At 39.8% G+C, this 25,996-nt stretch overlaps 2 protein-coding genes across 2 annotated transcripts in view; both read right to left on the bottom strand.

Moving 5' to 3' along the window:
* Positions 1–4,833, bottom strand: part of commd10 (COMM domain containing 10) — a 49,862-nt gene extending 45,029 nt beyond the window's left edge. The window contains exons 1-3 of the mRNA XM_046348073.1: positions 4,488–4,833; positions 4,033–4,123; positions 3,566–3,676 (exon numbers count right to left, since the gene is read on the bottom strand). Of these exons, the coding sequence (XP_046204029.1) occupies positions 3,566–3,676; positions 4,033–4,123; positions 4,488–4,516 (231 nt within the window). The 5' untranslated portion in view covers positions 4,517–4,833. The remainder of the gene's footprint in view (positions 1–3,565; positions 3,677–4,032; positions 4,124–4,487) is intronic.
* Positions 4,834–6,041: 1,208 nt separating this feature from the next.
* LOC124034636 (AP-3 complex subunit sigma-1-like) lies at positions 6,042–24,518 on the bottom strand. Its single transcript, XM_046348074.1, has 6 exons — positions 24,247–24,518; positions 18,349–18,440; positions 14,056–14,167; positions 13,804–13,875; positions 12,718–12,825; positions 6,042–6,777 (listed from the first exon to the last, which is right to left on the bottom strand). The coding sequence occupies exons 1-6, from the start codon at positions 24,313–24,315 to the stop codon at positions 6,649–6,651; spliced, it is 582 nt and encodes a 193-aa protein (XP_046204030.1). The 5' UTR covers positions 24,316–24,518; the 3' UTR covers positions 6,042–6,648.
* Positions 24,519–25,996: the final 1,478 nt, after the last annotated feature.

Genomic DNA, 25,996 nt, shown 5'->3' on the forward strand with positions numbered 1-25,996 from the left:
AGCCTAGTGGTTAGAGGTTTGGGCCAGTAACCAAAAGGTTGCTGGATCGAATCCCCGAGCTGACAAGATAAAAATCTGTCCTACTTCCCCTGAACAAGGCAGTTAACCCACTGTTCCCCGGTAGGCCGTCATTGTAAATAAGAATTTGTTCTTAACTGACTTGCCGAGTTAAATAAAGGTATAACAAAGCATGTTCTCTTTCAGGCTTAATTATTTTATATTGTGACAATCATCATCACCAATAGCACCATAGAAAGGTTACAGTGTGTATACTCTGGATACTTGAGCACAGTGAACACATCATACATCCTTTTTAAAATGGATCTGTATGTGACACCTAAAACTTCTCAAATCAACTTCAAACTGGGCAACGGTACACTACATTCTGAGAGTGGAAATGGTAGGTTAACTGGGCAACAATGAATTTAATATATTTGATTCTAAAGTATACAGTCCATTCGGAAAGTATTCAGACCCCTTACCCGTTTCCATATTTTGTTACGTTACAGCCTAATTCTATATTCATAAAATTATTTAAATTGACGAGGAAAAAAACTATTTAAACAATCTAAACACAATACCCCAAAATGACAGAAATGTTTTTTTTTTGCAAATGTATTAAACATAAAAAACAGAAATACCTTATTTACATAAGTATTCTCCATCTGTAGCTCAGTTGGTAGAGCATGGCGCTTGTAACGCCAGGGTAGTGGGTTCGATCCCCGGGACCACCCATACGTAGAATGTATGCACACATGACTGTAAGTCGCTTTGGATAAAAGCGTCTGCTAAATGGCATATATTATATATTTATTATTCAGACCCTTTGCTAGAAGAACCAAAATTGAGCTCAGGTGCATCCTGTTTCCATTGATCATCCTTGAGATGTTTCTACAACTTGATGGGAGTCCACTCAATTGATTTAGACATGATTTGGAAAGGTACACAAGTGTCTTCATAAGGTCCCACAGTTGAAGTGCATGTCAGAGCAAAAACCAAGCTATGAGGTCGAAGGAATTGCCCATAGAGCTCCGAGGCAGGATTGTGTCAAGGCACAGATCTGGGGAAGGTTACCAAAAACAATCTGCAGCATTGAAGGTCCAAGAACACAGTGGCCTCCATCATTCTGAAATGGAAGAGGTTTGGAACCACCAAGACTCGTCATAGAGCTGGCCACCCGGCAAAACTGAGAAATTAGGGAAGAGACTTGGTCAAGGAGGTGACCAAGAACTCTATGGTAACTCTGACAGAGCTCCAGAGCTCCTCTGTGGAGATGGGAGAACCTTCCAGAAAGACAATCATCTTTGCAGCACTCACACTCCACTAATCAGGCCTTTATGGTAGTGGCCAGACAGAAGCCACTGGGAGACTGCTGCTGCAGAAGGCGCAGGACCTCAGACTGGGGCAAAGGTTCACCTTCCAACAGGACAACAACTCTAAGCAAACAGCCAGGACAACACAAGAGTGGCTTTGGGAAAAGTCTCTGAATATCCTTGAGCCCAGTCAGAGCTCTGAAGAGAGCTGTCCGGCAGATTGATTAAATAGTATCCGCAAAACACCAGTCACAACGTTAACAGTGAAAAAGCGACTATGGGATGCTGGCCTTCGAGGCAGAGTTCCTCTGTCCAGCGTCCGTTCTTTTGCCCATCTTAATATTTTATTTTTATTGGCCACTATGGCATTTTCTTGCAACTCTGCCTAGAAGGCCAGCATCCTGAAGAAAATGCCATCTCTCAGACTGGTCAATGAAAAGAAAAGATTAAAATGGGTAAAAGAACACAGACGCTGGACAGAGAAACTCTGCCTAGAAGTCCAGCATCCCGTAGTCGCCTCTTCACGGTTGACATTGAGACTGGTGTTTTGCGGATACTATTTAATGAAGCTGCCAGTTAAGGACTTGTGAGGCATCTGTTTCTCAAACTAGACATTCTAATGTACTTGTCCTCTTGCTCAGTTGTGCACCGGGGCCTCCCACTCTTTCTATTCTGGTTAGAACCAGTTTGCGCTGTTCTGTGAAGGGAGTTTTACACTGCGTTGTACGAGATCTTCAGTTTCTAGGCAATTTCTCACATGGAATAGCCTTCATTTCTCAGAACAAGAATAGACTGACGTGTTTCAGAAGAAAGTTCTTTGTTTCTGGTCATTTTGAGCCTGTAATCTAACCCACAAATACTGAAGCTCCAGATATTCAACTAGTCTAAAAGCCAGTTTTATTGCTTATTTAATCAGAACAGTTTGCAGCTGTGCTAACATAATTGCAAAAGGGTTTTCTAATGATCAATTAGCCTTTTAAAATTATAAACTTGGACTAGCTAACAATGTGCCATTGGAACACAGGAGTGATGTTTGGTGTTAATGGGCCTCTGTACGCCTATGTAGATATTCCATTTTTTAAATTTAAATCAGCCGTTTCCAGCTACAATAGTCATTTACAACATTAACAATGTCTACATTGTATTTCTGATCAATTTCATGTTAAGTCAATGGACAAAAAAATAGATTTTCTTTAAAAAACAAAGACATTTCTAAGTGACCCCAAGCTTTTGTCCGGCAGTGTAGATGTGCAGCGACGCTCTCCATCCAACCTGACAGAGCTTGAGAGGATCTACAGAGAAGAATGGGAGAAACTCCACAAATACAAGTGTGCCAAGCTTGTAGCGTCATACCCAAGAAGACACTAGGCTGTAATCACTGCTAAAAGTGCTTCAACAAAGTACTGAGTAAAGGGTCTGAATGCTTATGTAAATGTAATTTCAGTTTTTATTTTTAATACATTTGCAAAAACTTCTAAAAAATATATTTTGGTTTTGTCATTATGGGGTAGTGTGTGTAGATTGACAAAATTAGTTTTTTAAAATGATTTAATAAATTGTATAATAGGGCTGTAATGTAACAAAATGTGGAGGGGTCTGAATCATTTCCAAATGCACTGTACATACAAAAGTCTCTGGACACACCTTCAAATGAGTGGATTTGGTTATTTCAGCCACACCAGTTGCTGACATTTGTATAAAAAATTAGCACAGGGAGTAGAATGGCCAGTACTGAAGAGCTCAGAGACTTTCAACGTGGCACCGTCATAGGATGCCACCTTTCCAACAAGTAAATTTGTCAAATCTCTGCCCTGCTAGAGCTGCCACGGTCAACTGGAAGTGCTGTTATTGTGAAGTGGAAACTTCTAGAAGCAACAAAGGCTCAGCTGCAAAGTGGATGTTCCCATAAGCTCACAGAACAAGACCGAGACGATTCTGTGCTTCCAACTTTGTGGCAACAGGTCGGGGACAGCCTAATCGGCCATGCCGATTAATCGGTTGAATCTCTAATCAGTGCCCGACCTCACTAACGCTCGTGGCTGAATGGAAGCAAGTCCCTGCAGCAATGTTCCAACATCTAGTGGAAAGCCTTCCCAGAAGAGTGGAGGTTTTTATAGCAGCAAAGGGGGGGGGGGGGCAACTCCATTTTAATGCCCATTATTTTTGGAATAAGATGTTTGACAAGCAGGTGTGCACATACGTAAGGTTATTTAGTGTAGCTAGAGTTGAGGCGAACATCAAGGCCTACTTACCTGTTCTAGAATGAAGGCAGTTGTATCCAGCACCAGACTGAGATCCTGCTTGTCCAATGACAAAGCACTCTGCAGTTTCTGTTCTTCCTCCTCACTGAACGTGCGCTCTTCCTGAGGGACACAATTAACTTCATCATTCTTTGTAAACACATGTACATGTATTGATTCAAGTGGGCTGCAGTAGTATCATGACTAAAGCCTGATGTTTGACGGCACTAGAAAACACCAGTGCCACTTGCACTATTTAAAAAACAAAACAAGTGAGGCTTAGCATGCATGATACAGAGTTTGTGTAGCCTGGGTGCCAGTCGGTTTCTTCTTTCTCACCAACTAAGCCGTAAAGAATTGTCAGGCTGGACAATGACAGCAATGGAGTTAGCAAGAGAGACCAGGCAAGAGTATGTTGGAGCATATGTCTATGTTATGCTAATTATACGCCAGCTGACTTGCTCCCTCGAGACACCTACCTTGAGGTGAAGTTTCTGCAGAATTCGTGAAAGTAGTCTGGAGAATTTATTCAGTTCAATTGTGTTGATGGAAGTTACTGCTTCTTTTATGCTGTGGATTGAATAACAACGAGAGATTGTGTGGAGCACAATTAGCTAACAGACAGATGAAACTGCTCTCATGAAATGGATGAGGACTAGCATAAACATTCCGACTTTAGGCTCGTACTGTATAGTTCCATCTCCCCTTAATACATTAACTAAAGTCTGATTCTTATGGCTGTAACATAACCTCTTTCTCATGTACATATTGCTATAGAGTGAGACCCTCGGACAATTTCATAAAGATTGACAAGCAAGATGACTTTTTGACTTATATTTACCTAGCTATCTTGCTAGCTAGCAGGGCTAGCTTAACGTTTCAGTTAAAAAACATGTTCCCTTGAAGTAGAATAAACGGACACTAAATTGCCTACCTTTGCGTTTCGGTGATTATGGCAGCCATCACGGTCTTCTGTATGTTGAACAAATATATTATTCGTTAAAATCTGTCACTACAAAATGCAACAGCAGGAGTCCTTATTTTCTCTTCCTGTTGTGAAACGCGACCATCTACATTGGGCACTCAGCGTGTTCATTCACTAAACCCCTTTATTACACACAAATACCAAATCAATTTAATAGAACATTGTAATCTATGCTTTTATAATTAACAATAGGGTATATATATTACTGGTTTGCTTACGAACTGAGAATTAAATTGAATAAAAATGACTTTTCTGCATAAAAGCTGCGCAAGACTTGGCCTAAAGCAGTCACGTGCTATCATACGAACTGCTTGATGGCCGAACTGCACATACTGTCGTATATTTGTGCATTACTTTTGTTCTGTATCGCAGTAAATTGTGAATCAATTATCAATGGCATTGTAGTTTAGTCAAGTACTGGCCACGAATATATTTTATGATGGCGTATTGCGTCATCTAGTAGCATGGCACACCAACCACTTCCAAATGTAATGTTAACAAAATTAAGGAAGTTTCATTTAAAATTATTCATAAATATTATCCTGCCAACCACTATATGAAGAAGTTTAAGGAAAACATCAACTCAAATTGCTCCTTTTGTAATGACCACCCAGAAACAGTTGTGCATCTTTTTTTGGCATTGTATGCATGTAAGAAAACTGTGGCAAGACATCAGTAGGTTTATAATTGAACACATTTATGAAGATTTTACACTATTGTGGAGAGATGTACTGTTTGGATTCTTTACATACAATAGAAATAAGCGGAATCATTTTTATGTAATTAATTTCATTATTCTTTTGGCCAAATTTCATATACACAAATGTAAATTTACAAACAGAAAACCACATTTTCGTATCCTACAAAAAGAAATTGAACTGTATTTTAAGACGGTTAAATGCTCTACTAACAAAAAAGCTGTTAGAATTGTAAGTATATGCATATGCATGTCCCTTAAGGTCCTTGTGTAATTGTAATGTGATATTGTACCCCCTAGCTCGATTGTCCATTGTTTGTAATCTATGTATGCTTGTGTTCCCTCATGTGCTTTATGTATTGATTTGTTGTTAATTAAAAAATAAAAAATAAACTTCCAAATGTAATCATGGGATCAAATAAAATTCTGTCACATGCGCTGAAAACAACAGGTGTTGTCGGTTCCTTAACCAACAATGCAGCTCAAGAAAGAGTTCAGTTTATTTAGTAAATATTTTAAGTTAAACACATAAATAATAAGATACACAATAAAATAACGAGGCTATATAAAGGGGGTACTGGTACTGAGGCAATGCGCTGCAGTATCGCTTGCTGTGCGATAGCAAAGAGAATAGTCTATGACTTGGTGACTGGAGTCTTTGACAATGTCCATAAGATGTTACCTACTTAGATCAAACTGTGGTCCAACTTGCTCTTCTTTCAGACAAACATACTTAACTGGCTATTATTATATTATTGAATACAATGAAACCTTTAACTGCCAACAAAAATTCCAAATAAGCAAAAAATGATTCAATAGTTTATTAAGTTGCAAAAAACAAAAAACACATGCACTGATTAAATCAAGAGAAACATTTTTTGACAAGATAATTTGTTTAAACCATTGTGTATACAGGTAAGACAAAGAAATACAATTTCAGCATATATCGTCATATCAGTGGAGGCTGGTGAGGGGAGGACAGCTCATAATTGCTGGAACGGAGTGAATGGAAAACCATTCCACATATTCTGCTACAGCCATTACCACAAGCCCGTCCTTTCTAATTAAGATGCCTCCAAACTCCTGTGCATCATATACTGTATATAAGAATATTCTGTTTGTTTTACAAACCACTACTAAAGTATGAATTTACAATACTGTAGCAGCCACGACATAAGGGCACACCTCCAGTGAGGGTCGAGGAATGGAATAAATAAATACTTCATTTTCTCAAACAGAACAAAGTCACAATGACATTCATTTAAAACCAGGGAGAGAAAGAAAAAAAGTTAACGCCAAAGAAATTCACACAGTACCTTCATGCTCTTTGAGAAAAGTTGGTATTTGTTCGGATTTTGGTTAAACAATTGCATGGTAAACATTGGTCGACTTCTGCACGGTGGGTCTTGCCGGCTATTTGAAGGAGGGTAAGTTTGGCACTTTTATGCTGATGTCTCCAATGTTGATGTTTCTGGGCATTTCGGGGAGGTTCATGTTCTTTACGGCTGACACTGCGCGAGCAGGGGCTCCTGCAATACCAGCCTAGATACAAAACATAAATATAACAGAGTTAAGAGTCCCTAGAAACACTTACACCACTCGACCCTCACAATGGACAGGGACACACAACAGCACAGGACGAAACATGCAGCACCACAGACGCCAGACAAAATGCAAAGCATCAACTATTAAAAACAGACAATCTGCAAATGTACATCCAAATGCCTAGCTTCATATGCACATGCTATATTTGGTTCATTTATGATTTACATCACAACCAGGGCCAATTATGAATCAACTATGAGAACATACTGCTACATTCATTGATCTTAAAATATTAAATTTACTATTAAAAAGACAAGAGGCAGCATTGCTTGAAAAGTGAACCAAACAAATTCTCAAGGACTGATAAGGATACAAATGCAAGGGGAGAATTGGGTAAAGCAGAAAAAAATGGTTTTTGATATGAGGAGGAAATGAAGCTATAGTTATGTATAGAATGTTTACAGAATTTAGAAAACATAAATTGGGCATGTGACGTGACTGAAGTGAAATGTCTTATATAGGCTGCATCTTGGGAAACTAACTAGAGCAATATCAGATGGCCTAATGTAAATCACTCTACTGCATCGCAGTGCTAGAGGCATCACTACAGACCCGGGTTCGATCCAAGGCTGTATCACAACTGGCTGTGATCGGGAGTCCCACATGGCGGGGCAAAATTGGCCCAGCGCCGTCGGAGTTAAGGGACGGTTTGGCCGGTGTAGGCCGTCATTGTAAATAAGAATTTGCTCTTAACTGACTTGCCTAGTTAATTAAAGGTTGAATAAATAAAAACAATCTGTATGTGAACTTATCTTACAGCTTAAATATTTCTCAGTGAAATATAACACCATTATTAGAATTCATAATAGTTTCGTAGACCTTTTTATGACCATTCTGAAGTACAATAAACAGACTGTTTTACCAGTTAGAACATTTAGAATCTTTTTCAAGGATATACTGTAATATATTACGATTTTAACAACTCAGAAGGGAACTCTTCACACGGTAAGGTAAGGACTTAATAGTTGGTAACGTGGCTGACTATGTTCAACCTAGGCTAATGTTTGATTATTAAAAAAGTACATAAAAGATGCAAGCGACAGCTATTCAATGTTGAGTTATTTCCACAGCATTACCCAATGACATGTACCATGTGGGGAATTGTTGTAATACTGGGACACAGCAGGGTGTCTACTCTGTGGTATACTGAAGGAGACGGAGGAGAACCACTAAAGCAGTGAATTTCAAAGCATTGTTCAATAGAAAATTATAAAAATTTCTAATATAATTTGAGATAAATAAAAAAAATTGGTTGAAATGTCAATAGCAAAATAAGTAATGGACATTTGCTATGAATAACATTTCTTGATCCCTAGATTGAGGGATTACTTTAAAAAATTGCAGCCGTTCTTCCACAGAATCTTTAACAGTCAGAAAAATGTCAATTCAATCAGCTTCTAGGCTACACTTTCTAGTTGTGAAAATGAGTAGAACTAGGCATCTCTTTTCAACTATCATAGGACCGGTGACAAATATTCATCAGTAGCATTCACTAAATGTTTAAACCAGTTGTTTAGCCATTTCTAAAATTATTTTCCAATGGTTTTGTTCTGAGCAGAACCCTTTGTTCCGTTCCAATGTTCCTGACCAACAAAATAAAGAATTATACCTACGGAGGAGCGGCTTCTATGAATTTTGAATGTCTTTGAACTTCAGAGTTGGACCAGAGAGGCAAGATCACTAACGAGCAGAACCAAAATTAAAAACACATCTTACCTCTGTGGTTAATAAATCCTATGTGAAATGTGATAACTATAGTATCCCAAACTAGCAATGAAAAAGTAAATCCATTCTTCTAATAAGAAATGTCTCTCCCTATCTTCTGAATCACACTTGTAATGTCAGTAGGCTTCGGAGGGGGAGGTAGCCTACACACACACACTGACAAAGATGTTCAGCTGGCAGGCAGACGCTGGAAGACGTTTCAGATTGACAGAGGGAGGACTTTGCATAGGCACTTTGTTTTTGTGGGAGATTTTTTGTTGTTGTTGCCGTCCGGAATTTAAAATTATAGTATTAACCGGTTCCAATGCTTTAGAAATAACAGTTCGGTTGCGGAACAGTATAGATCACATTCAGTCCAGGTTCCGGGTTCTGTTCCCTGAACCGGTTCTAACCCTTGATGTACACAGAATTCTAATTTCATCCTCTGTAATTAAAAACACAAGGTCAGTTTAAGTGTCCTTCATAAATTTCGCTGCCCTCAAGTTGTGACAATACAGAGTAACTACTGTCCTCAATGAGAACAACCCTGGGTTTTTACTAACCTTGGCAGCCAGTCAACTAAATTATACTGAATAGCCTATATGTAACAACTCAAGGGAGATAAATTAGACTTGCTCCTTGCCAGTTGCCAAAAGGCCTAGGTTTCTGGTCTAGTACTCAGTCACGCTGAGGGTTCCATAGGTTTCCCCAAACAGGCATTACTACGGTGTCAGCACTGAGCTGTGACTGCCTGGAAAACCAAATGACTGGCTTGGGATATGGTCTGTTGATTAATGAACACTGATGTCACAACCCAGGGGGGGAAAAACACATTTCAAGTATGTAAACAGTAGTTTACACGTCATAAAAGCAGTCTGATGAGAGTTATAGGGCAGCAAAGCAGTGTGGTGACAAGGACCAGTAGAGATAACATGCGGTGTTGTACTTGGCTAGCTATGAGCCTAGCGAGATGTGGCTTGAAATTTTCAGCACCTGCGAAATTGAGACGAGACCTCTGTTACAAACAAACACAAACACTGAGCCAGACCCGACAGGTGAACAGTATGATTGCACCTCTTAGAGCCTCACCACAGGAGGTCGGTGGCACCGTAATTGGGGAGGACGGGCTCGTGGTAATGGCTGGAGCGGAAGGGTATCAAATAGATCAAAACACATGGTTTCCATGGTTTCCAGGTGTTTGATGCCATTCCTTTTGCTCTGTTACAGACATTATTAGGAGCCGTCCTCCCCTCAGCAGCCTCCACTGCTCTTCTTACTTACTATACTTTTTGTAAAAGTACTGTCGGCTACACGTATTACTCAGATGTAAAGTGGAATACTTGCCACGTCTCTCGCTCTACATCTGGAGATGACAGTTGCCCTCCCTTGAAGCAGGGCAGTGTAAACAGAATGGTCTCATTGAGCCAACACTCCCACAGTATAAATGGTAATAGCGGAGCAATGTTTATGAAACCGCTGAAATGTGTTATTCAGATTTTTTGGTTGTTGCAGTAGCTGCTGGCTGCACTGAGCCACGTAAAGCTATGGAAGCCCATCACCACCACCAACAACAAAATGGAGATCATACGAATAGGAGATGTTTTCACTTGTAACACCGTTTTATTTAACACACATATTTTGTTTGGGCTATGATAGGACCCGTTTATTTTTTGATTCAGGTAAAATTAAAATAAATTAACTCTGGCAGGTATAGCTTACAAACAGTTCTATATGGCTAAGCCTAGTCTGCCCAATATTAAGTCCCTGTTGTCCTAAAAACTATTTACAGTCACCTTACATGGAGGTTTTAAATTATAATTGAAACATGTTAACCAATTTCCTTAATAGTAGCTAAGCAATATGGGGTTTCATTACTATTTTTAAGTAACAGTGATAAATTGTTGGGTCTGCTGTAAAAGATAGTTTGTGACGTCGTTTTGCTGTTATTAAGTGGTCGGCCCATGGAGAACTAGGTATAGTGTAAATTTGGGAGGTTACAGTACTTGGTTGGAAATTTAGCAGTACCTGTGTCTACCTGTCCTGTCTGGGAGACTGAAAGATAAACGTCTGTAAAGAGAGAAGAATGGAAAGAACTAGAAAGCGTCAGGGAAAAAGAGGAATGAGTAATGTTGTTAAAGCAGAGCAAAGTAATTACAGTTTATATCTACACTGAACAACAATATAAACAACATGTAAAGTGTTGGTGTCATGTTTCATGAGCAGAAATAAAAAAGATCCCAGACAATTTTCATAAGCACAAAAAGCTTATTGAGCTCAGATTTTGTGCACAAATTTGTTTATACCCCTGTTAGTGAGTATTTCTCCTTTGCCAAGCTAATCCATCCACCTGACAGGTGTGGCATATCAAGGTGATTGAACAGCATGATCATTACCCAGGTGCACCTTGTGCTGGAGACAATAAAAGGCCACTCTAAAATGTGCAGTTGTCACACAATGCCACAGATGTCTTGAGGGAGGCGTGATATTCGCATGCTGACTGCAGGAATGTCCACCAGAGCTGTTGCCACAGAATAGAATGTTAATTTCTCTACCATAAACCGGCTACAACGTTGTTTTAGAGAATTTGGCAGTATGTCCAAACGGCCTCACTACCGCAGACCATGTGTAACCACGCCAGCCCAGAACCTCCACAGCCGGCTTCTTCACCTGCAGGATCATCTGAAACCAGCCACCCGGACAGCTGATGAAGCTGAGGAGTATTTCTGTCTGTAATAAAACCATTGTGTGGGGAAAAACTCATTTGGATTGGCTGGGCCTGGCACCCATGGCTGCTTCCCTGCCCAGTCATGTGAAATCCATAGATTAGGGCCGAATGAATTTATTTAAATTGACTGATTTCCTCATATGAACTGTAACTCCGTAAAATCTTTGAAATTGTTGCGTTTATATTTTTGTTCAGTATAAATAGAAAGTGATAAGACCTATCGTAGACCACATTCATAGACACTGACCTGAGAAGCCTCAACATCTCCAAAGTCAAAGAAACAGAGTTTTACATTGAGCTGGTTGAGGATGTGAAAGTGAACTAAATCCAATTTGTATTTTTTTTTGTACATACTGCTTGGAATTGGTTTAATTTACATCATTCTTATGACTCAGAATTAGCATTGGTGTTGAAGTTTGAATGATTATGAGGAACACTGCGGTCTAGGGTAGGTCCAAGAAGGAGAAGACGGAGCACATCTGTTTGTTGAACAGTCAAAGACTCGGCTTACAATTCAAATGTCAATAATGATTCCATTTGATCAACCACAAAATACGGCCTAAAGTTGTTACCAAAGCATTGTTTAAATTGTTAAACACATCCACATTGCTACAGTGAGGTAAAAAAAATCTGTAGATGTTGGAAACAAAAAGAACTTAACAGCAAGTTGCCTTATATTGTGTAGTAGCACTACATTGCAATAACAGCCAAGCAAACGTAACCTAACAAAATATCTCCTTCAAAGAACTTACTGATAAACATTTGTGGCTTTTAAATATTTTGCTTCATATTCATTTATTTAACTAGAGAACTTTGTGTGTGTGTGTCAATTTAAAATACATCTTGTCTAAGTCATAATGGCATTGATTCCATGAAACAATCTGTTTTCAAGAATGGTGAAATGTAAAGACTATATTCAAAGAGATCTGCAAATTAATTAGGGAAAAAAAGTGACAACAGCTGCATGAGAACAAAGCAATATCTTGTCTTTAACATCATGGACAACTCACCTACAAGATATCAGCTCACAGATGTTAACAAGCTCAGCTCAGGACAACTTTAACATCAGAATGACCACAACTAACCATTCAAGTCATCCAAACGCTACCATCCCCTCCACATTTAAGCAAAATACACCAATAGGACATTTCCAGTCTGTAGAGTAGGATGAGCAATGTGTCTCATGAGGGTGTGTGATTACTGAGGATCAAGATTACACAGATGCATTGGAAAATGTGTACATTTACATTCGGTAGAAGAGACGGTGTTTTATGATGATGATTATATCTTTGGGGGTTGGTTGGAAGAGAATTAGCATTCTATGTGGTGCAGCAGTGGAGCTCCAGAGAGCACAAATAGGAGCATCACAAGAAGGACATGCAGGGTCCAGCATACACACATGCCTGTATGTACCCAGAGTATAGGAAGTCCTAGAGAAGTACTCTTACCTCAGATTTCTCCATTTTGTTTTGGGCGTCCACCTGTATGATGATCTCATTCATGTTGGTCTCCAGCACCATCCCCCCCATCACCATCTCTGCCAGTATATTGTGGACCTACAGGTTCAATAGAAGGTGATCTATTAACAGGTTTTGCTCTGACTGAGAAAACATTAAATTGCTGTGACCCAATCGTTTTTTTTGGGGGGTGGGGTGGGGGCTTTTTCGGTGTGCCTTTGAAACCTACAGGATCTACTTCAAAGAGGAATTATTTTCTTAGACAATTAAAATTGATATTTACTGTTTGATATTGAAGAGGCTAAACAAATGTGAACAGGAGACGTAGCACCCTTGAAAACGGATGACCTGATGAGAGATATACACATGCAACCTCATCTCATGTAAAAACATTCGTTATGCAAACATAAATCACACTGAGTCCCATTTATAATTTGTTTGTTTTATGTAGATTGCTTCATTTCCTCAAGGCAGATAGGTTGCTTTGGTCATTAACAATGTTCCTGCATACACCAATGGCGTAGCCCTCAGTCTGGGTTTTCCCAGACTAGGTTATAGATTACTGCAGTCACAATTATCTTGCTTTCTCTTTGCTCATATTACCCTGTGTACACATGAATATCAATGGAATCTTTCTGCGTGAAATGAGGCAACCTGTGCAGAAAGTAACACAATATCCTGCTTCGCTGCAACAGACGTGGCTAGAAATTACGAGCCAGCAGGACCGAGCGTTATCACAGAAGTAGATCCTGTAGGTGGGTTCTGTAGCTCAGTTGGTAGAGCATGGCGCTTGTAACGCCAGGGTAGTGGGTTCGATCCCCGGGACCACCCATACGTAGAATGTATGCACACATGACTGTAAGTCGCTTTGGATAAAAGCGTCTGCTAAATGGCATATATTATTATTATATTAGATAAATTCACCTAGACAGTCTTATAGTAAATTAATTACACAATGGCACAGTCAGTGTCTATGGGGAGTCATACATTCATTGTGAACATTTAACCGTCTCTGATATAGGACATATTACAATGAACAGCGCATTGCTAGAATATGGTTGATACAATAGGTTGTACCTTGTCCACGTGGAAAATTAAGTCAAGTTCACAGACATTCTCGAAGCATTTGTCCAATGTTTCCACAAACACCTGTGGAGAGACAATCACATTCACTGAACAGTAATAATCTACAGAGTTAGGTTGGCCATTGTTTTACTCCATCAATGACACGTCCACCAACAACAAGCCAGTCTAAGATGGTGGTACCAAATGTTTATAGTTCGACAACAAAAAACGACCCCCCCCCCCCCAAGACTTGAGAAACATTACCTGGATAAGGTCTAGGATGCCAAGCTCGCTCTCAGAGGAATCGACGCAGAATACAAAGTAGAGAGTGGCATAGTGTCTGTAGATGAGCCTGTTCTCAGATCCACCAATCAACCTGACGACACAAAAACAAACCGAGGGGACAGTTGAAAAGTTCTCTAAACGGGGTGTGTTCATTAGTGCACCAATACATACATGGGATAGTTGTCAGCACAATGATCATTAATGAAACACCCAGTCAGTGTGATGTTTATTACGCAATACTAGGGTTGAAAAGGGTTGGAAACTTTCCATGGGAAGTTAGGCACTGGAATTTGGGGATTTTTTCTTAAATTCATCAAAAAAAGTTAAGTGTATCTTTTTTTGTGGGATACACAAAGCAATTATAGGTCTTGTGGCATATTTTGGTTAAACTATCCCCAATTCAATGGAATTGCAACCCTCTACATGCACACACAGTGCATTCTTACATCACATATAAAGCTGATTCTCAAGATCTTGCACACCAATGAGTTGCTATTGAGCCCACACTATTTACCCACTAGGCTATTGAGCCCACAGGTAGCCTAGTGGTTAGAGTGTTGGGCCAGTAACCAAAAGGTTGCTAGTTCGGATCCCCGAGCTGACAAGATAAAAGTATGTCCTTCTGCCCCTGAACAAGGCAATTAACCCACTGTTCCTAAGCAGTCATTGTAAATAAGAATTTGTTCTTAACTGACCTGCCTAGATAAATAAATGTTGTAAAAAATTTAAATAGAATGTTTGACAGTCTCCTGGAGCGGAAGTAGTCTCTCCAAGAAATGGCCATATCAGTCTGCCGATATGGACAGCCCCATCAAGGGGATTTTCCTGGATGATGTATTTTGGGAGAGTGGTAAAGCAGCCTGAAACCAATAGCAGTAGCCATTGCACAGATTGAGGGAGACACCGCCATCCTGTCTGATGTTCCGACTCTGCTTACAGATGAAAGAGAAGAAGTCCGTACTGCCCTGCCCACTTCACTGTTGCTCCAAGCAGTGGAAACTGTAGTTCTGAAATGCATCAAAAAGCATGAAGACTTCTGCCTGAAGCCTATACACAATGCAGCGTACATGTTGGACCCCAAGTATGCTGGCAAGAGCATCATGTCTGGTGCAGAGATCAACAGGGCCTATGGTGTTATCACTACTGGGTCTCGCCACCTTGGCTTGGATGAGGTTCTTGGCAGGCTGGCGAAGTACACTTCCAAGCAATGGCTTTGGGATGAAGATGCAATATGGTAGTTATGCCAACATATCTCATCAGCCACCTGGTGGAAGAGACTTTGTGGATCTGAGACTCTTTCCCCTGTTGCTTTCATCATCCTCCAAATCCCATCAACATCAGCTGCCTCAGAGTGCAACTGGTCCTTGTTTGAGAACACGCACACCAAAGCACGCAACGGGCTGACTAATACACAGGTTGAACAACTGGTGGCCATCCAAGCATATTTGAGGCTTTTTGAGCCTGATAAGCCATCCCCAACAAGGTTGGAAAGTGACAGTGAAGATGAGGCCTCAGAGACTGATGTTCAAGAGGTGGACATTGAGGAGGTCCAGGGAGAAGACATGGAAGCCTGAGTTTCTAGACTATCATTTTACAGATGTTGAAATGTTTTTGGGAGATGAGGGATCATTGGGGATAATTAAATATTCCCTTTCTTTTGTTGTTCAGTGAAATCACCCCATGTGAAGAGTCAACTAATTTAATTAAAGTTTAATTCGTAACTAAATAGTTTTTTATTTTCTATTGGAAGGATTTAATCATTTGCAATTATGTCTACTTATGATGAGGTAAAAGGTTTATGTTTCTGTCTCCATATGATATGGTAAATATACATCTACATTTAATGGTATTAATATTCATTTACATATATTTCTGTTAATTCCCATGGAAGGCTTCCACTTGTGAATATTACCCAAAATGTGCAACCCTACTCAATTCACACATTCAATGACATGAAACACAGCCCAACATGTTGGTTTTATGAACAAGTAACCGGGTCAGGAACTGCATTCACAATATAGCATTTGAATATCCAGACGTTATGAGAAGGCTAAAGAAATATGCCAACAAAAACACTATCCTGTGATATTTATTTCATTAGTACATTATTGATATAGTCCCCCAAAAATGTGCATGTCAGCAATCAAGTTTAAGACATGTAACTTTCAAAATACAGAAATATGGCCTGTAATGATGATATATTTTGCGTATTACATATCTAAACTTGATTGCTGACAGGCAAAACATTTTGGGACTATATCAATAATGGACTAATGAAACATAACAATGAATAGTTTTCCTTTAACCTGCACTAGCCACTTGGTCCTGTCAATCTGTTGGACGCAAACAATCTGGCCCGCTTGATGCATTTAGCAGCATGTGATGCAACATTCATTATTATATCAGCAATGGACTACTGAAACATATATCAAAAGGATAGTTTTGGGGTGGAGTTTTCCTTTAAGTCCAGGCCGAGGACAGAAGCCTTGACCAATCGTTGTAAGACCTGATAAAAGCATGTTGACCCGAGTCTGTGTCGAAGGTCAAGCTGCTTGAGCAACATCGTATTTGTTGATGAGACTAAACTGGAGCAACAGTCATATACCAGGGATCCCAGGGTTGTATTCACTAGGAACCAAACATAAGTAAATGGGCAGATCTCTAGGGAGACTAACCTGAATTTGCCAAATAAGTTTGTTGCAAAACATTTCACTACTGGTGTGCACTAATGAATACACCCCAGTTCTATTAGTCTCTGTTGAATGAGAGGAGGTTCCACAATGCAATAGCCTAACACCTGGGACTGCTTCATGAATGACAAAGGAATATTCAACTATTCATAATGATCCAATTGATCTCTCCCCTGCTGGTCACCATCTGATAGGTTCCCTCTTTCTCCCTTAGCTCTCCCATGCAGTGAAATTTGTCACGAGCTGTTGCCTCGTGGAAAGCAGATTCTACTCGTGGAACATTGATGTAGAGTAGCCCACATCATCAGCTCAAATGTTTGAATTTGTCTACATGGAATTGAAAGGATACTCACACTCAACGTCAACAAAACTAAGGAGATGATTGTGGACTTCAGGAAACAGCAGAGGGAACACCCCCCTATCCACATCGATGGAACAGTAGTGGAGAGGGTAGCTAGTTTTAAGTTCCTCGGCATACACATCACAGACAAACTGAATTGGTCCACTCACACTGACAGCGTCGTGAAGAAGGCGCAGCAGCGCCTATTCAACCTCAGGAGGCTGAAGAAATTTGGCTTGTCACCAAAAGCACTCACAAACTTCTACAGATGCACAATCGAGAGCATCCTGGCGGGCTGTATCACCGCCTGGTACGGCAACTGCTCCGCCCTCAACCGTAAGGCTCTCCAGAGGGTAGTGAGGACTGCACAACGCATCACCGGGGGCAAACTACCTGCCCTCCAGGACACCTACACCACCCGTTGTTACAGGAAGGCCATAAAGATCATCAAGGACATCAACCACCCGAACCACTGCCTGTTCACCCCGCTATCATCCAGAAGGCGAGGTCAGTACAGGTGCATCAAAGCTGGGACCGAGAGACTGAAAAACAGCTTCTATCTCAAGGCCATCAGACTGTTAAACAGCCACCACTAACATTGAGTGGCTGCTGCCAACACACTGTCATTGACACTGACCCAACTCCAGCCATTTTAATAATGGGAATTGATGGGAAATGTAAATATATCACTAGCCACTTTAAACAATGCTACCTTATATAATGTTACTTACCCTACATTATTCATCTCATATGCATATGTATATACTGTACTCTACATCATCGACTGCATCCTTATGTAACACATGTATCACTAGCCACTTTAACTATGCCACTTTGTTTACTTGTTACTTTGTCTACACACTCATCTCATATGTATATACTGTACTCGATACCATCTACTGTATGCTGCTCTGTACCATCACTCATTCATATATCCTTATGTACATATTCCTTATCCCCTTACACTGTGTATAAGACAGTAGTTTTGGAATTGTTAGTTAGATTACTTGTTGGTTATCACTGCATTGTCGGAACTAGAAGCACAAGCATTTCGCTACACTCGCATTAACATCTGCTAACCATGTGTATGTGACAAATAAAATTTGATTTGATTTGATTTGATTTGAAAGGGTATGCATTTCATTGTGACATGATCAGGAAGTGTTAAGACAACGCTTCAGCTTAACACTTATGGATTTCAGTACTCCAGTGCAGTTTGACGTCTTAAAAGAATTCTCTTACATTCCACCTTCTAGAAAATTGCAGACATTCTCATCTCTTTTGGACACCAGATGAAATGTTTCTCTGATGATTTGTTGTTCCGTGTCTTCATTCTGTGGAACATAAATTACAAATACAGTCAGTGTGCATGGGAAAACCAAAATGTAAAGCTTTTGGCACAGGTCTTCATAACATTTATGCTTAAAACTATCCAAATGACCTTTTTCCACACTCATAACCTAAAAGAAGTGGCAGGACATTCACTGCATACCCTCTCCAGCGTCCACATATTCTTGCAAATGTTCTCTCTGAAATATGTGTACGTCAGGTCATTGCAGTGAAAGGAAATGCCTTCAAGTGATCATGTGAAATGAGTCAAGTGATATGAAGCATGAGACTAGGGGGAGAGGCCATAGCAGAGAGCTCTCCATGCCAATGCAAGCACAGAGACTCTGGTCTAGCATAATATCTCATAAACCTACTCTTCACTCTACTAAACATCGAGACACACACTCTCCTCGCTCTAGAAAAAGAAAGGGGACATAATGCACAGTAGAATATACAGTACGCTGTCGATATTATTTTTGTTTTTTGAGCAACTCTCCTGTTGAAAAAAAATACTTTCCAAAATTACATTAAAAACAAAAATGTAGGTAATTTCCATGTGAAAGGACCCAATGTTTGTGCTTTTCTAATAACTACATTTCTGTGTTCTATTCATGTGCTTTTCTAATAACTACATTTCTGTGTTCTATTCATGTGCTTTTCTAATAACTACATTTCTGTGTTCTATTCATGTGCTTTTCTAATAACTACATTTCTGTGTTCTGCACATGATCATCTGATCATTTATCACTCCAGTGTTAATCTGCAATATTGTAATTATTCGCCTACCTCATGCCTTTTGCACACATTGTATATAGACTCCCCTTTTTTTCTACTGTGTTATTGACTTGTTAATTGTTTACTCCATGTGTAACTCTGTGTTGTCTGTTCACACTGCTATGCTTTATCTTGGCCAGGTCGCAGTTGCAAATGAGAACTTGTTCTCAACTAGCCTACCTGGTTAAAATAAAGGTGAAATAAAATAAATATGTGCTTTTCTAATAACTGTTTTCTGTGTTCATGCAAGTGACTGAAAGAATCCTCACCATCAGTAGCTGTAATTTGCTGCCCTATGTACATAGACATGGAACACTGGTCACTTTAATTATGTTTACATACCGTTTTACACATTTCATATGAGCAGTGCATTCGGAAAGTATTCAGACCCCTTGACTATTTCCACATTGTTACATTACAGCCTTATTCTAAAATGTATTAAATAAATGCTCCTCATCAATCTACACACAATGACATGACAAAGCAAAACAGATTATTATACATTTTTGCAAATGCATTTAAAATGTAAAACATAAATACCTTATTTACATACAGTACCAGTCATTAGAAGACATCAAACTTTAAATAACACATGTAATCATGTAGTAACCTAACAAAAATAAATAAGAGTTAAACAAATCAAAATATATTTTAGATTCTTCAAAGTAGCCACCCTTTGCCTTGATGACAGCTTTGCACACTCTTGGCATTCTCTCAACCAGCTTCATGAGGAATGCTATTCCAACAGTTTTGAAGGAGTTCCCATATATGCCGAGCACTTTTTGGCTGCTTTTCCTTTACTCTGCAGTCCAACTCATCCCAAACCACCTCAATTGGGTTGAGGTTGGGTTATTGTGGAGGCCATGTCATCTGATGCAGCACCATCACTCTCCTTCTGGGTCAAATAGCCCTTACACAGCCTGGAGGTGTGTTTTGGGTCATTGTCCTGTTGAAAAACAAATGACAGTCCCACTAAGCGCAAACCAGATGGGATGGTGTATCACTGCTGAATGGTGTGGTAGCCAGACTGGTAAACTGTGCCTTGAATTCTAAATAAATCACTGACAGGGTCACAAGCAAAGCACCCCCACACCTCCTCCATGCTTCACAGTGGGAACCACACATGCGAAGATCATCCTTTCACCTTCTCTACGTCTCACAAAGACACGGTTGGAACCAAACATCTCAAATTTGGACTCATCAGACCAAAGGACAGACTTCCACCGGTCTAATATCCATTGCTTGTTTCTTGGCCCAAGCAAGTCTCTTCTTCTAATTGGTGTCTTTAGTAGTGGTTTCTTTGCAGCAATTCGACCATGAAGGCCTGATTCATGCAGACTCATCTGAACAGTTGATGTTGAGATGTGTTGAACTCTGAAGCATTTATTTGGGCTGCAATTTCTGAAGCTGGTAACTCTAATGAACGTATCCTCTGCAGCAGAGATAATTCTGGATCTTCCTTTCCTGTGGTGGTCCTCATGAGAGACGGTTTCATCATAACGCTTCATGGTTTTTGGCAAATGCACTTGAAATGTTCTGTATTGACTGACCATCATGTCTGAAAGTAACGATGGACTGTCGTTTCTCTTTGCTTATTTGAGCCGTTCTTGCCATAATATGGACTTGGTCTTTTACAAATAGGGCTATCTTCTGTATACCACACCTACCTTGTCACAACTGATTGGCTAAAATGCATTAAGGAGGAAAGAAAATCCACAAATTAACAAGGCACACCTGTTATTGAAGTGCATTCCAGGTGACTACCTCACGAAGCTGGTTGAGAGAATGCTAAGCGTGTGTAAAGCTGTCATCAAGGCAAAGGGTGGCTACTTTGAAATAACATATGGAATCATGTAGTAAGCAAAAAAGTGTTAAAATATATTTGTTTATTTGAGATTTTTCAAAGTGTTGATGTCTTCACTATTATTCTATAATGTAGAAAATATTTTTCAAAATAAAGAAAAACCCTAGAATGAGCAGGTGTGTCCAAACTTTTGACTGGTACTGTAAGTATTCAGACCCTTTGCTTTGAGACTCTAAATTGAGCTCATTCTGTTTCCAATGATCATCCTTGAAATGTTCCTACAACTTGGAGTCCTTCTGTGGTCAATTCAATTGATTTGACATGATTTGGAAAGGCACACACCGGTCTATATAAGATCCCACAGTTGACAGTTGTGCCAAGCTTATAGTGTCATACCCAAGAAGACTAGAGTCTAATTGCTGCCAAACAGTCCTTGACTGTGCTTTAATATCCAAACTTCTGAAAAATACAAGTTTATGATTGCTTCAGATGTGTAAATTCAATTGATTGGACATGATTTGCAAATGCACACACTTGTCTATAGAAGGTCCCACAGTTGACAGTGCATGTCAGAGCAAAAACCAAGACAAGAGGTAAAAGGAATTGTCCGTAGAGCTCTTAGACAGGATTGTGTCTTGAGAAACAGATCTGGGGAAAGGTACCAAAACATTTCTCTAGCATTGAAGGTCCCCGGGAACACAGTGGTCTCCATCATTCTTAAAATGGAAGAAGTTTGGAAGCACCTAGACTCGTTATAGAGCTGGCCGTCTGACCAAACTGAACAATCGGGGGAGAAGGGCCATGGTCAGGGAGGAGACCAAGAACCTGATGGTCACTGACAGAGTTCCAGAGTTTCTCTGTGGAGATAAGAGAACCTTCCAGAAGGACAACCATCTCTGCAGCACTCCACCAATCTGGCGTTTATGGTAAAGTGGCCAGACAGAAGCCACTCCTCGGTATAAAAGGCACAACAACTCACTTGGAGTTTGCCAAAATGCACCTTAAGACTCTCAGACCATGAGAAACAAGTTTCTCTGGTCTGATGAAACCAAGATTGAACTATTTTGCCTGAATGCCAAGTATCACATCTGGAGGAAACCTGGTACCACCCCTACGGTGAAGTATGGTGGTGGCAGCATCATGCTGTGGGGATGTTTTTCAGTGGCAGGGACTGGGAGACTAGTCAGGATCAAGGGAAAGATGAACAGAGCAAAGTACAGAGAGGTCCTTGATGAAAACCTTCTCCAGAGTGCTCAGGACCTCAGACTGGGGCGAAGGTTCACTTTCCAACAAGACATCGACCCTAAGCACACAGCCAAGACAATACAGGAGTGGCTTCAGGACAAATCTCTGAAAGTCCTTGAGTGAACCAGCGAAGGCCCGGACTTGAACCCAATCAAACATCTCTGGAGAGACCTGAAAATAGCTGTGCAGCGACGCTCCCCAGCCAACCTGAGAGCTTGAGAGAATCTGCAGAGAAGAATAGGAGAAACTCCCCAAACAAAGGCGTGCCAAGCTTGTAGCACGGGGCCCAATAATACTGGAGGCTGTAATTGCTGCCAAAGGTGATTCAATAAAGTACTGATTAAAGAGTCTGAATAGTTATGTAAATGTGAGATATATATATATATATATATATTTTTTTTTTAAGAAATTCTGCTTTGTCATTATGGGGTAATGTGTGTAGATTTATGAGGGGGGGAAACAATTTCATCCATTTTAGAATAAGGCTGTAACGTAGCAAAATGTGAAAAATGTCAAGGGTTCTGAATATTTTCCGAATGTACTGTATTCAGAGTTTTGGGAAAATGTGGACAACAAACTGAGGGAGATTTTACAGAAATTCTGTTACTAAATTTTCCACCCACGCAGTTTTTCCAGTGAATGTGTAAAATTGTTAAAAGTAGTCATTGTGTATAGAGTTATTTAGTTTGTAAATTTTGAAATCAATGGTTTTTGTTTGTCAAACATTTTAAGTGAAAAATCTGAGTCTCAGTGCCACTATGTTACTGTGGAATTGCCCCTTAGCTACCCTTGGGAATTAGTTTATCTATAACAACATTTAAAGATTATAGCCTTTTGTAAAGTCCTGTGTTGCTAAGGTGGTAGAGCATGGTGCCTGCCACCCCAGGATTGCCTTCATTAATCTACAGTGGTGGAGAATTTTTTTTGTCATACTTGAGTAAAAGTAAAGATAAGTACTGTAAATAGAAAATGACTCAAGTCAAAGTCACCCAGTAAAAAACTACTTGAGTAAAAGTATTTGGTTTTAAATGCACTTAAGTATCAAAAGTATAAATCATTTCAAATTCCTTATATTAGGAAAACCATAGACATTTTCTAGTTTTAATTTATTTACAGATAGCCAGGGGCATGCGCCAACTCTCAGACATCATTAACATATGAAGCATGTGCTTAGTGAGTCTGCCAGATCAGACGCAGTCGGGATGACCAGGGATGTTCTCTTGATAAGTGTGAATTTGACCATTTTCTGTCCTGCTAAACATTCCAAAAGTAATGAGTCATTTTGGGTGTCAGGGAAATATAAGGATAAACAGTGCATCATTTTCTTGAGGAATGTAGTGAAGTAAAAGTTGTCAAAATGTTAATAGTAAAGATGCCCCCAAAAATGACTTAAGTAGTAATTTAAAAGTAATTTTACACCACTGTTAATTTATCGGACTCTACATGGTTAGCTAGTCTGTCCCCTTGTCTACTAGCCTGTGACGAGTAATACATGTTCAGCTTTAAGAAGAAAAACAGCAACAATTTTGCTGAGGAATTAATTGATTGATAGGCAGGAGCACAAGTCAATAACGTGAACATCGGCGTGTCATGTGACGTAAAGCCCTTTGGACGGACAAAACTAACACTCAACATGTTTTACTCAGTGCACGAGACTGAAGAGACATGAACATCCCCAATCCAGTAGCTAGCCTGTGTGTGTAAAACGATAGCTATTCCGACACATGCTTAATTATTAAAATAACAATGTTGCTCAGTCTGATATAGCATATCCCAAGATCAATGACATAGCTACCCACGTAAACAAACCAGTAAAGTCTCACATTACACCACATAAACCAGTATAACGTTAGCTAATTAACCTTGTTTGTTTGCAATAATAATTGTGCAATTAATTAGCCCAAAATAGAGCTAGCTAGATAAACTAACATTGTTATATGCATGCAAGCTAGCTACAGCAGATTCGAAACAATTCATTGCATACTCACGTAATGCTCGTAGAATTTAGAAAGCCGAGGTTTCCCATGGTTGTTGAATATTAGTATGGCTTTAATCATGATGCTCCGTTTTATGAAGGGAAGAAAAAATTGGATCAGTCTATGAATGACTGTTGTCAACACTCCAGTACCGACCCAGTCTACCTGGGAACCGATTCTAATCCGTCTCAATCTAGCTCAAATTACGGCTAGCAGGCTAACAACATGCCATTTCTCCATCCAGATTTTGCGGAAATAACCACACTCCACGTCAAACCATTCATATTCTTACAACTACAGCAGCCGCGGTGGGTCAAACTATCATGGCAAACGTTTCATTGGACCAGTAAAAAATGAACATTTTAACACCTACAATGCTTTCAGAAAGCATTCACACTTTTGTTTTTTCCCACATTTTGTTGTGTTAGAGCTTGAATTTAAAATGGATTATGTTTATATTTTTTGTCACTGACCTACACACAATAACCAATGTCATCAAATTAGAATTCTGTTTTACAAGTTAATTTAAAATGAAAAGCTTACATTTCTTGAGTCAATAAGTATTCAACCCCTTTGCTATGGCAAGCCAAAATATGTTCTGAAGCTAAAAAAAGCTTAACAAGTCACATAATAAATTGCATGTACTCACTCTTGTGCAATAATACTGTTGAAAATTATTTAAAAAAATACTATCTCATCTCTGTACCGCACACATACAATTATCTGAAAGGTCCCTCAGTCGAGCAGTGAATTTCAAACACAGATTCAACCACAGAGACATGGCAGGTTTAGTAATACTGTGCAAAGAAGGGCACCTATTGTTAGATGGATAAAAAGAAAGAAAGAAGCAGACTTTGAATATCCATTTGAGCATGGTGAAGTTATTAATTACACTTTGGATGGTGTATCAATACACCCAGTCACTACAAAGATACAGGTTTCCTTTCTAACTCAGTTGCCAGAGAGTAAGGAAACCGCTCAGGGATTTCACAATGACGCCAATGGTGACTTTAGAACAATTACAGAGTTTAATGGCTGTGATATGAGAAAACTGAGGATGGATCAACAACATTGTTGTTTGTTAGTGGTTAGAGTGTTGGACTAGTAACCAGAAGGTTGCAAGTTCAAACCCCTGATCTGACAAGGTACAAATATATTGTTCTGCCCCTGAACAGGCATTTAACCCACTGTTCCTAGGCAGTCATTGAAAATAAGAATTTGTTCTTAACTGACTTGCCTAGTTAAATAAAGGTAAAATAAAAATCAGGTATGAAGGTAAGACCCAGATGCAGACCATGACGAATAAACAATTGTTTAATATTCCAATAGGGGCAGGCAATAGACAGGTCAAGGCAGGCAGGTGTCAGTAAGCCAGAGGGCAATGGTACCAGGCTCAGGGTGAGGCAGAGGTCAGTAATCCAGAGGGGGGCAAAGGCATAGGTCAGCAGGCAGGCTCGGGGTCAGGCAGGCGGACTCTGAGTCAGGACAAGGTCAAAACCAGGAGGGCGAGAAAAGAGAGACTGGAAAAAGCAGGAGCTGAGACACACAATGCTGGTTGACTTAAACAAACAAGATGAACTGGCAACAGACAAATAGGGAACACAGGTATAAATACACAGGGGATAAAGGGGAAGATGGGCGACACTTGGGGGGGGGTGGAGACAATCACAAAGACAGGTGAAACAGATCAGGGGGTGACAATTATCAACTTATTTAAACCAATCATCAGTCACTTGTGTCAGTGCAGTACATGTTGAGTGCC

Source organism: Oncorhynchus gorbuscha, linkage group LG04, assembly GCF_021184085.1.
Source record: "Oncorhynchus gorbuscha isolate QuinsamMale2020 ecotype Even-year linkage group LG04, OgorEven_v1.0, whole genome shotgun sequence".
Classification (NCBI taxonomy): Eukaryota; Metazoa; Chordata; class Actinopteri; order Salmoniformes; family Salmonidae; genus Oncorhynchus; species Oncorhynchus gorbuscha.